The 12671-nt window shown below is 44.0% G+C and overlaps 1 protein-coding gene across 3 annotated transcripts; it reads right to left on the bottom strand.

Moving 5' to 3' along the window:
* Positions 1–722: 722 nt before the first annotated feature.
* Positions 723–9751, bottom strand: SERPINB1 (serpin family B member 1). 3 transcript variants are annotated; one of them, XM_032424969.1, is made up of 7 exons: positions 9552–9751; positions 8110–8285; positions 5930–6067; positions 5169–5286; positions 4034–4176; positions 3762–3929; positions 723–2057 (listed from the first exon to the last, which is right to left on the bottom strand). In XM_032424969.1, the coding sequence occupies exons 2-7, from the start codon at positions 8275–8277 to the stop codon at positions 1656–1658; spliced, it is 1137 nt and encodes a 378-aa protein (XP_032280860.1). In that variant the 5' UTR covers positions 8278–8285; positions 9552–9751; the 3' UTR covers positions 723–1655. The 3 variants fall into 3 exon arrangements, with proteins under 3 accessions (XP_032280860.1, XP_032280861.1, XP_032280858.1); XM_032424970.1 differs by lacking the exon at positions 9552–9751 and adding an exon at positions 9240–9346; XM_032424967.1 differs by lacking the exon at positions 9552–9751 and adding an exon at positions 8970–9215.
* Between the last annotated feature and the right edge of the window lie 2920 nt (positions 9752–12671).

The raw sequence follows: 12671 nt of genomic DNA on the forward strand, positions 1-12671 counted from the left end.
ATATTCTTGGTCATTTACTTTGTTGTATAAATACTAGAACCACTTACCATGTTCCACCAAAAATATCTGTAGCTTATATCTATTTCTATGGTATTTGTACCATATATCTTTTCCATTCTTTTCCTTTCAAACTCTATTTTTATGTTATAGACATATTTCCTGTAAATACCAGATAGTATTTTGCCAATCTAGCCTAACCATCTTTGTCTTTTAACTGGCACTGTTAGCCAATTTGCATTTTAGGTAGTTACTTAGATATTTGGAGTTTAATATACCATCTTGGTATTTGTCATGCCTGCTTTGTGTACCTTTCTCTCTTTCTTCTTTCCTCTTTTTGGATTGATGGTTTATTTTTTGGTATTCCCTTTTTCTCTTTGGTTTATTTTCAAAGTTATAAATCCTTTCACTCTTCTTCTAGTGGTTACCTTACACTATACAACACGCACCCTTGACTTATCAAAATAGAATGTAATTGTAATTGTACTTTTATTCTCTTCCCAGACAATGCAAGGACTTTAGAGTTTTTACCCTATTTCCTTCCAGAAGAAGAAAAGAAGGAAGGAAAGCTTTCCCACAACAGATTTGCCAAAATGTTGTTTTTATTCTGAGGACTATCTTACTATCATCACGGATATCAGTACTTTCAGGCCAAGAACTACCTGTTTTATTCTTGGCTTGTCTAAGATCCAAGAGAACAAGAAGAGGACTGAGATCAGTCTGGCTTGTAGAATCTTAGGAAAATTTATTAACCAACCCACTAGTTTTGTGGGAACAAGAAAATGCAGCATTTCAAGCCTCGTTCCAAGGAGTACATATATATTAATCAGAGTCCACCCCCCACCTCCCCCCACAGCACTGCATAAAGCCATCCCATTGCCACAAAAACCTGCATCACATGATGAAAGTCAAGAACCTTCATCAGAAAACATGCAAGAAGACGGTTAACACCCCCCTCTTTGCTTAACAGTGTCTCCCACTACATTATTCTTTCTGTCATCTCTTGGCATCTTTTATTATAAGACACCTACTTCTTGACTCCATGTGATCCCACACAAACGCCACATCAGGTAGGATAAAGGAGAACAAAAAGGGGAAGGCAGGCTATCACCATATGGCTCTTCAACAGTTTGAAAGAATAAGAACAACAACCAAAAATACTAATCTTGTAGAATAAAGGATGAGAAATATTGGCCAAGGCAAGTTTGTCTTCATAACCCAGGCCCTTAATTGAGGCTCTATATTTCAATTGAATAACCATTTTTAAGCCTCCCTTCTACAATCAGTGTCTATTTGGGCTTCCAAAATTCTATCTGTAAAATAAATTACAGAATTATCATGTTTCCTTTGGCTATCAGGAGAACATAGCAACTTCATAGACTACTATGTTGTCAAGAATCTACACATCTGATTTCTTGCTTTTTTTTGGACTTGCATTCAAAAGTAATCACTGGACTTAGTCAATATAAAAAAAAAATAGGAAAATAGATACCTGTGCCAAAGTTCATGGGTGTATGTAAACAGTAAAGAGCTGAACTGACAAGGGAAACTGAAGATCTGCTTAGGGATGGTCGTGGTATTGGCAAAGACGTGTGAAAACCGCCACCATTAAAAGTGCAGGTAATAAAGCTCTAAGCTTGACCTTGTATTTCCAGTCTCTAAGGGGAAGAAAATCTGCCCAAGAACAGGATGTTAGATGAGGGATTGTGCCGAATGAAGAAAATGAACGGATGGTCGGCAACAAAGTTCTCCTCGTGCACCAGCATGGCGAAGGTGGCTATACCCGCGGTGGCCGCTGCCGCCTCTGTGCCCTCTTCATTCACTTCCACAAAGGACTTGTGGACAATTTTTGATATGAAAAGATCCCTGGCTCCTGACATGCCAGACAGATCAGCCTTGCGACTAAAGAGATCCTGTACCCCCAGGTGGGCCAGGTGGGAGTTGAGGTCGTAGCTCTCCTCCAGCTTGAACTTGGGCAAGTGGACGTTGACTTCAACGTGGTCCAGATTCTCAGCTTTGGTCCACTCACGCAGTTTTTCCAGAGTCAACTCTTCCTCAATCTGGAATGCCAATGGGCAAAAAGAAGAGGTGAGAACAATTTTACGTAAGTAAACTAAAAAGGATTATTGAAATGAATGGACCCATTATATCAGTTGCTAATTAGTCTCCTCTGTGTCTTGTGCCAAAACAGATTCCATTTGGAAGATGTCATTTCTTTCCAGGGATTGGTGATAATAGAACAGATCTGTGTTCCAGGCCATCAAGGGCCCAAGTGCAGGGACTCTGGACATTGGGTCCATCAAGTATCCATTCTCCTCCCTACCATACACTCATCCACCCCACCGATCCATCCTCCCAGGACTTACTAAGCCCCTACCACACCAGCTTACTGTGATAGGCCATGATGACTGTATTACCTAATTAGTCAAGGGGTACAAGGGAGAATTTAAAAGCTTTCTTCTATTTATTCTGAACCCCACTGATCACAGTGGTTATCTGTGAACCTCACAGAGCAGAAGAAATCTCTAGTAGACTTAGCTTCTAGGTAAAAATAGAAAAAGACCTCGTTCCTCATTAAAAAGGGAGTAATATGAGCGCCCACCTTATCGCACTGTATGAGTATTAACTTAGTCGACATACATAAAGTGCTGGGCACCAGTGGGTGCTACATAAATAGAAGCTGTTCTCATACTCTTACCACTACTGCTGTTGGACTACAGCAGAACCATTACCCACTTGCTCTACTGATGCTGAGTGTTCTTTTCAGGAGGCTACAGACTTTCTTTTTATAATCAGAGAAAGAGACAAAGAGAAGGAACACGTCGATTCTAATACATACCCTATACGTGGAAATGGCTAACATTAGACCCCTTCCTAAAAGCAAGTTTGATCAGGGAGAGGGTAGCGAAAAACCACTCAGCAGCCTAGAGACACTGAAGAAAAACCATAATCTTTTTTTTTTTTTTTAAGATTTTATTTATTTATTTAGAGGGTTGGGGTGGAGGGGGAGAGAGAGAATCTCTAGCAGACTCCATACTGAGCGGAGAGCCTGATGCAGGGCTCGATCTCACAACCCTGAGATCGTGACCTGAGCTGAAATCAAGAGTCGGACGCTTCACCGACTGAGCCACTCGGGCACCCTGACAAACCGTAATCTTCACGGTTTTGCCTAGTCTGAGCCCTGGCAAGACATGACATAGCCCTTAAATGACACAGAATAGGAACCTCATACGAGGCTCCTGTTCAGAGACAGCCTGAGCGCTCAAGCCAACATGTCACATGAGTCTTTTTCTATTTTGCAGCTATTGGAAATTTAATTCACAACCTACATGAATTGCAGCAAGGATGAGCAGTGTAATAGGGTTTTATAGCACACAATGAAACTTAGGTACTATAATGTTTTGGGATTTTTAATTTTGAAAAAATTCGTTTTAATAAAACAGCTTCATTTTATTGCACTTTCCCCTAAAGTTCTTCTAAGAGAGTTTCCATGAGCTGCCACTGACCCATGTTACATGGAGCACACATCTTTAGATGTTCTCCACCACAACTGTTCCCCGACAGTAGCTGAAAATGTAAACTTAGGGCTTTGGAGTAGTAATGTCCATGAGCTACTTGACGAAAGAATGACAGAGCACTGGAAAGGGAGGTAACATCCGTAAACACATACGAAGCACCGACCGCTAGCACCACCAACCACTACCACGCAAGGCAGAATGGGTACAGCGGGAGGAGACATGAAGCGTGAAGCTGGGAGCTGTTACCTTCTTGAGACCTGTGGACTCATCCTCAATGTCATCTGGCAGCAGGATGATCATGCTGAGCTCCTTGCCCCGGTAAGGCAGTTCCAGCACCCGGCACTTAAGGTCCTGGATGTAGCCAAATGGGAATTTCTTCTTCTGATACATCATTTTCACGGTCTTTTTGTTTTTCTGAACAGTTGAAAAAAAAAAACAAAACAAAAAACAAATCACTCACGTTTTTATCTGCGTTCTCTTCGAGCGAAGAGCAAGTTTAGGCATTTACCTCACCTTACCTTATTCAACCGGAATGGTGTATCGGCAGTGGCTTCCTTTATGAACTCATCCTCCCAGCTGCCTTTGAAATAGATGGCATTCACCAGCACGAGTTTAGTCATGCTGTCAACCGTACCTGCAGCCAACAGTTCTGGAATTTTCCCTAAAATGATAAAGTTAGCTTCTTTAAAAATCCACATATCAGAATTCCAAATTGGAACGGACATTTGATTAGCAATGAAATGCAATCCAAAAGCATATTCTGTACTTGATTTTCCTTTCACATAGTATTAAGTTAGGAAAGCCCTATCAGCGTGTTCCTACTTTAAATAATCCAAGTAAAGGGCTAACAGGCTAAAACAGGAAATTTCTCCTTTTCTGGAGTGTATGGTAAACAATGAGCTTTACTTTGTGAATGACCATTCTTTTTCAGGAAAAAAAAATATCCTGTAAAAATACAAAATATTTTTACTCACTAGTAAATCACTTTTTCAAATCCTCTAAGTAGAAGCCTACTCTCACACACACACACACAAAAAAGATTTTAGTAAATATGCAAAAGGTAGGACAAGTACTCCCCTGAAACACGGGATCCACCCTTGACCAGAGCATGGCCATGAACAATTCTTTGTGGGGAAGACAGGTGTTCTGCAGCTGCCCTGACTCCTCCCACGACCAGGTTAGGGACAGTTGTGCTCGACAGTCCCAGCTACCATCCCTGATTTCTTAGACGAGAAGTGGACAAAAATTATTTATGACCACAGTGATTCATGAGTATTCATTCGCAAGTATTAGGGTATTTCTTTCCATGAGCATGTGAAATAATCGGGGCCAGGCTGGATTTCCCTCAAATTTTTTATCCCTTTTATTCTACATTCAAGGTGAGCTTTCATTTTACAATGTAGTTTTGGGAACTTATGGGGGGAAACGTATTTAGCTGCTTCAGTTAAATCATGCTGACGTTTCCTCTGTGAAGAATTTCTACATGTGAACACTGTCCAACTGGGTGGTGCAGAGTTCATTCCCAGGGTGAACTCCAGGATTCCCAGGGTCAGGATGAGGAAACAGGAAAAAGGGAGAGGCAATCAGATGCAGGTGGGGCACCTGGCAGGTGAACATCAGTGTGTAATAATTACTTTCTGCCTGGTCTCTTACCTTCCGTCTGCCCTTTGACCCACTCATTAATCACCTTCCTCGCATCTTCAGAGGCTTGCTGAAAATCCACACTGGCCAGTTCAGCACCATACATTTTCTGAGTTGAAGTTAGGAACTCCTGTTTAAAAAAAAGGGGGGAGGGATGGAGCACTGGGTGTTACACACAAACAATGAATCATGGAACACTACATCAAAAACTAATGATGTAATGTATGGTGATTAACATAACAATAAAAAAATTTAAAAAAGGGGGGGAATATCATGAATAACTCCTATTACACACAGAGATAGTTTTTTTAAAGCAGAAATGGTCCTAAAAGGTACAAATTGCACTATAACAAAAAAAATTCTAACTTTATACTTTTTTATTATGGTAAAAAAGCCACATAACATTAAATTTACCATCCTAACCATTTTTTAATGTATAGTTCAGTAGTTTGGGTGTTTGTGTAAAATTTACCAATTCTTTTCCAACGTTTGGCTAACATTTTCATAAATAAGCAAATACTGATTGTACTTGGAAATGAACTATGGAATTCAGTCTTGCTTTGGTAAAACAGCCAGGATCGATATTTTCACTGTGAAGACTATAAAATGAAGCCACGTCAATTAATGGGAGTCCTGTCTGTCTTATGTTTTCATTCTGTAACATTTTTCTGAATTTCTATAAAAATTAAAACTGATTTCTATGACTTGGTTATGCTAGAAAAAAAATCTGCTCTGTCTAGTGAGTTTTTGAACAGGAAGTGCAAAGTACTTACAGGGAGGAAATTATACGTCTTCTCTCCATATAACCTATTAGCAAGTTTCAGGATATAGGAAGCTCCACGTTTGTTGATATCAGCATTCAGACTCTGAAATCTTGAATGAATCTCCTCAACCATATCAAAATGAAGAGTCTAAAATAAAGAAAACATTCTTTCTATAACCACTTATTTTGAAATTATAAGGTGATTCCTTGGCATTTGCTTCCATCAAATTAAGCTAATGTGTTTTTTTTTTTTTACCAATTATTCATGATCCGTAGCCCAATATTTTATTAATTTCTCATAGGTGAACAAATAATAGAGAATCCAAAATGTGTAGCATTGTGAGACACTATAATTACAACATTAGAAACTACTTTTACACCACTTTTTGTTATAATTCTAGTTCTACAGTATGAGTGGTTAATAAACTAAATGTTTATACAAGTCTGCTTCTGTCCCACAGAAAATCATAAATGGTATGTTCGTGGGCTTATCTTGCATCTAATATAATTTCACTGAAAGTTCTCAGAAATAAACAGTAAAAATAAGAATCATGAGCTATGCAGGAACACAAAGATATTACAGGTAGAGGAATTTTTATTATACTATTAGCATCAGTAACTCACTTATTTGAAAATAACTTCTTTAAAGTTAACATTTGGCAAAAGTTTAATTCCTCATGTATCAGTTACAAACCAAGAGTCCCTTTATGGTTTTATGAGGCCTGGGCTCGTTCTTTGCTTTTAAGACACAAAAAACAAACCTATACAGTGTACAAAGTTCAGTTACTCACCAAGATATGGAATGTTTGCCTAGTTGCCATGATCGATCTGCTTCAATGGAAATAGGGGTGGGGGAGGACCTTAAAACTATTCTTTGCTGAAGGCATAAAGAAAGCCTCAAGATAGGAGCTGATAGGGGGTCCCTGAGTGGCTCAGTCAGTTAAGTGTCTGCTTTCGGCTTGGGCCCTGATCCTGGAGTCCCGGGATTGAGCCCTGAGTAGGGCTCCCTGTTCAGCGGGGGTCTGCTTCTCCCTCTCCCTCTGCATCTCCCCCTGCTCCTGCACGTCCTCTCTCTCTCAAATAAATAAATAAATAAATAAATAAAAGCTGGTATTACCCTGCAAGGAGCAACTAACAATTAGTACCAGGGGGTAAAAAAAAAAAAAGTAGATTTTTGAAAATTTTAAAATGCTTTCATATCTGCAATGATGAAGAGGGCTTGTTCTCCACCAAGTACAGTAATAGAAGCTTTGCAGCTGGAACAGTCCATAAACTAGAATCCAGGGCTGGATCTTCCCTAGCGGCAGGTGCCATGTACTTTATGACTGGTACCTTAGGAAGCCCTTCACTCTTGGTACTCCTTTTCCCTAGATTCCAAGGAAAGCCAGAGTTCTCCTCTCAGAAGGAAAGAATACCTAGCACAGAAGTGCCCTGCACCCCCGCTAAGGACAGGAGGAAGGCTGGGCATCGCGCTTCTCCTCCTGCCGCCACACCCACAAGGGCCTGGCCCCGCCCCCGCAGCGGCCGGGCTTCACCCCTCCCTCCCCGCGGGGCCTTCCCGCTCACACTGGCACGCTGTGTCACAGCCCTCACAACCACACTCAGTGCCAGGCCCAGGGCTAGGCGGAGGCAATTCGCAATCACACACCCGCTTTGTCCCCTCCAAAGGGCGCCATCGCCAACTTCTCCGCGGTGGTGCGTTTCCTATGTGTCATTATGCTCAAAAGTAGCATTCCATAGACAGGCTTTATTTACCAGTGGCGGGTCATCACATGCAAAGCAGATACTGGAAAATCCTCATCCAGGAAGAGATGCTATGGCTTACAGGAAAGCTGTCAAGCGACAGGCACACCGCAGGGGTTTCGTCAGCTTTCCTCACTGCCCTACCCTCAGCCACACAAAAAACTGCCTGGCACATAGCAGGTGCTCGGTAAAGACTTGATCATGAAGGAAAGCCTGCATACGAATGGATTGTGCATCGGGCTCCCTGCTCAGCGGGGAGCCTGCTTCTCCCTCTGCCCTCCCCCCACCCTCACTCACTCTCTCTCAAATAAAATCTTAAACACACACACACACACACACACACACATACACACACTGTAAGCTCAAACGCACAAGTTCTCAGTACAGACTTGACATTAGCAAGGAGACGCAAGGGAAAGCAGGCTGTTCTTGTTCGTTTCTACTGACCCTGGACACCTGCGCTGCAGTATTGCCTCGAGTCCCCAGAAAGATCATGGCCAGCGCTGATGAAATGCTGAAGGGAGAGATGAAGATGTTCCCAGTAGGATTGTCCTTATTCAAAGCGCGGAACAGGTCCACGGCGAAATGGGTGTTGGCTGTGCTCAGCTGCTCCATGGTGAAGGCTACAACACAGAACAGAGGCCCCGAGCTGCCCACTGCCCACACCAGCAAACGAGGCAACCCGCATGTCCCCATCTCTTCCTCAGCTGGTGCCAGCCACCCTGGAACACCCTGAAACATCCTAGAACTTGTACTCTCTCTCTCTCTCTCTTTTCAGGGGGACAAGACACTTCCCATGCACACGAATGTGGGACTGGGAATGACCGGCCAGGGGTTTAGCAGGGACACAGGACCTAGGGCATCCTAAAGGGCTCTGACCTCGCAGACAGGTGAGTCTGAGGAGGGGTCCACACTGAGCCTCTCCTGCTAAATTTAGGGGCACACGACTTTCTGTGCACCTTTGGTTCAAGTCTCTGATTCATCTGGGCAATGAATCCATTGTCCATATTTACCTGAAATAAGAATGTTTCTACTAGAAAATCCTAACTACCTACCCAGGCACTAAAGCAAATTCCATTTAAGTAAATGCAGTTGTCCTCATTATTGAGATTCAGTCTAACGCTTCCCGAGGTTGAGAGTCCCAAGTCTCTCTAGCTAGTGTTGGATGTGAGAGCTTAAGAACCCACCGCAGGTCCCAGGGTTAGGCCCGGGCAGCCCGACAGGGAGAAGGTGACAGCATCCTCTCGGTCACCCCTGCAACAGTTGGGTGCACCTGGCCTTCGATCTCAGCTTAGCCACCCACTTACCCCTCATGACTTCTCCCAGAGCCTTAATTAATGTCCCCACAGAGAGGCCAGGAAGACGACTAGCTGGGCTGGCTGCTTAGCGGGTAAGGAATAAGCTACATTATTGTTGCTGATAAACCTCTCTCTCATCTGGCCTCCTTTCCCTTCCTCCAATCGCAGAAAGGAGAAGCGGGCTCCTCCGGTCCGGGCCTGGGCTGCCTGGAAACTGCCACGAACAGCTCAGGCAAGAAGGGAGAACAGGAAGAAAAACATTCTGATCCCGGGCCATACCGATTCCAGGCGCCACGCCCCGAGGAACCCAGCTCCCCCGCAGGCCCGCCCGGCCTAGCGCCCCGGACGCGGTGCCGGGGGATCCGGGGCTCCCAGGGGCGCGGGGCGCACGGCGGGGGCGGCGGCGTCCGGGGCGCGGGGCGGGGCGGCGGGGGCGCTGCGCAGGGTAGGGGGCCGCGCAGGCAGCAGTCCGCGCGCACCGGCCGGGGCTGCGGTGATCTCTCGGCACCCGGGGCTCGGCGCTGCCGATGGAGCCCCGGCTGGCCTGTCCCGCCCGGCCCACCTCCCCAAGGCGCCCGGGCCCCGCCTTACCGGCTCCGCGCTTGGACGGGCTCCGGGCGGCGCGAAGTGTGGGAAGAAGCGCTGCGGCCCGAGGCCCTTATAGCTGCGGAAGGGGAGTGTCGCCCAGGCAGGCCTCGGGCGGGCGGCGGGCAGGGCCTTGGCCCTTCCCCCCAAGACTTCCTGGGAGTCTGGGCTTGGAGGCTTGGCCTCGTAGAAGCCGAGATGGATGAGGGCTCCGCGCAGCGTCCTCCTTTCAGCCCCTTTCTGAGTTCTAGGCAAAGTCAGATCCCTGGCAAGGATCTGATGGAATATTTCTTACTAAGATGTGAATGACTGCGATGATTATAGTGTCACCTCTTACAGGGCAAACTAGCCCCTTCGAATCCCATCTATGTATGATATACTCCAAACTCGGAGGTTATTTGTTTATTTATCTTTTGGTGGGGGAAACTAATTTGGGACCTCTTGCATAGGGCACAAAAGGGGCCTCCAGAATAAGAGAAAACAAAGTCCGTCCCAAACCACATCCTTGCCGTCATTGTCTTTCAGGTACCAAAGTGGACTCCGTTCCAGTACCTCCCTCACAGGTGATGACCACACCAGCTGAGTCGAATCACGCACCACACACCATGATAACTCACATCTGTGAGCCAGGAAGGATTGCTTACCCACTAGACAAAAATGTAGACTCACCAGTTTTTCTTCCTGTACTCTTGAAATAGAATGACTGTGGTTGAATAGTAAAGGCAATAACTATTTCTGTGGGTTTTTTGTCTGTTTCTCCCTTTAAAGGTCCAGGTATGTAATTTCACCAAAATTTATGGTGTTCGAGGGTATGAAATAATTCTTAGTCCATGAAACTTCTCCCCTGTTTTTTTTTTTTTAAAAAATCTCAACATGTAAGGGGGACAAAGGAAAAAATCCTATTGTTTTATTAGTATGGATAATATAGTGTGAATAGATTAGTAGATTTCTTTCAACTGTGATTACTTATTTATAATGAAAAGGAGCAAAAAAGATCACAGTAATGAGTAATAAAAATACTCTCCATAGTTATAAAAAAAGGCAGCAAGGTTTTAATAACTAGGATTGTAGAGTGCTTTACAGTTTATTAAAATAAAGAAATCAACACTTACGGAAAGCCAATCACAATTAACTTGAAGCGGTTTGATCAAATCTGGTAAACTCTCCACCACTTCTCATAGAGCTAGAGAACTATTTGGTAGCTTCTGCTAAGAGGTCAACGTGAGAAAGTCAAGAGTACAAAGCTGCGCTGAAAATGTGTTAAATTAAAATCTGAGACACATAAACCAAAAAAAGAAAAGTGTTCTTTTTCTTTTTTTCTCCTGACATTTTGCATTTGTGCTTACCTGGAGTTAGTAATCTGGGTCGAATATAAAATGAAACCATTTCTTAAATCAATACATTTACTGTCGAAGGTCAAGACAAAGTAACTGTTCTGCTGAATGACACTGGAGTGTCCTACTTGTGGCTTTAAACTGTGCATGGCCACATCAGAGGTCATACAGAGATACCCTCGTACACTGGTGACGGCACGGCCAGCTTGGACAATGTTTGGCCTATCTACTGAACTCAAACGCATGCTTACCCTCACTGTGATCCAGCAATTTCACCCAAGGAATTGTGCACCTGGAAATATGTACAAGAATGTTTCCAACAACGTTATTTATATGAGACCCAAACTGGAAACCACCTAAATGCCCATCAACAGAAGAACAGATAAATTAATACAACAGAATAATATACAACAATGGAGATGAACTCACTACGGCAACACGCAACAACATGGCTGAATCTCACCAACACACTGCTGAACAAAAGAATGCAGACACAAAAGAGTGTTCTAGTTATGGAAAGTTCAAAAACAAAACTAATTCATGGTGTTTGAAGTCAGGAAAGACATTCTCTCTGGGGAGGAAGGAGTACTGTGCTGACTCGATTTTCTTGTTACTGTACTGACTCGATTGTCTTGTTTTCTGTATTCTTTTTTTTTTTTTTTTAAGATTTAATTTATTTATTTGATACAGAGAGAGAGAGAGAGAGAGGAATCACAAGTAGGCAGAGTGGCAGGGAACGGCAGAGGGAGAAGCAGGCTCCCCGCTGAGCAAGGAGCCCGATGTGGGACTCGATCCCGGGACCCTGGGATCATGACCTGAGCCGAAGGCAGACGCTTAACAACTGAGCCACCCAGGTGCCCCTGTTTTCTGTATTCTTGGTGCTCTGGCATTTGGGGCCCTGATCCTGGAGAGACTGCCCCTACCAGGGCTAGCTAATTCCTAGAGATAGTGATTCCCCTGATAACGAAACTGTGGCATACAAACCAACCAGCTCGGTGACTGTACTCTCGACTATCTTTTTTATCAAACTCTCACACCTCAAGCCAGTACTCCCCCTGCCCTCAATCACCCCAGGGCCAGGTACCAAACAGCTAGAGACCACCTGAAGAGCCCAGCAAAATTATTTCAACTACCCAATCGTAAGTTTTCTTAGTGTGCCTACCTTGCCTTGCCCATTTCTTCCTGCAAGAACCCCAGTAAAGGCTCTGGGCCATGCTCCGGCCTCTTGCCTTCTGCCTGGGGTGCTCCCCAGGTCCTGCATGGTCTGGCATGGTGTGGCGTGGTTTGCCTTTTACTTCTAGGGATCTGTGAGTATAAACCTCCTTCATGACTATCATGTCCATGTCAGCAGTCCTACCATAACTGACAAAAACACATCCCTGTTTCATTTTTAACACAGGGGGCGTGAGTGGGAGCAGCATGGGGTGGGGAGGGCTCTGGGGTACTGATAATGTGGCATTTCTTGACATGGGTAGTGGTTACACAGATGTATTCATTTTGTGATAATGCACTGAGTTGTACACATAACTTTTGTACTTTTCTGTGTGTATGTTATATTATGTTAACAAACACAATTAGTTCTCAAACACCTACTGGTGCTGCTTTGAGATTTTTCTCCTGGGTTTTATAAATCTGGCTGTGGGTCTTTGAAAAAAATTAATAAAAGTTATTAAAAAGTAGCAAAAAAAATGTTGAATGCTAGTGATTATCTTTTCTCCTGTCTCCCCTTTCTCTCCTGCCACAGGATCAATCGGCTTGAAGCCGGCTGGCATGTCATCCAGCATGTCCACCC

This window comes from Phoca vitulina, unplaced genomic scaffold (assembly GCF_004348235.1).
Source record: "Phoca vitulina isolate PV1807 unplaced genomic scaffold, GSC_HSeal_1.0 scaffold31, whole genome shotgun sequence".
Taxonomy (NCBI): domain Eukaryota; kingdom Metazoa; phylum Chordata; class Mammalia; order Carnivora; family Phocidae; genus Phoca; species Phoca vitulina.

Coding starts and splice junctions, on each gene's coding strand:
- SERPINB1 (XM_032424967.1), bottom strand. Junction 4,177..5,168: donor GGTCAAAGGGCAGACGGAAG/GTAAGAGACCAG, acceptor TTATCATTTTAG/GGAAAATTCCAGAACTGTTG. Junction 2,058..3,761: donor AGTCCACAGGTCTCAAGAAG/GTAACAGCTCCC, acceptor TTGGCATTCCAG/ATTGAGGAAGAGTTGACTCT.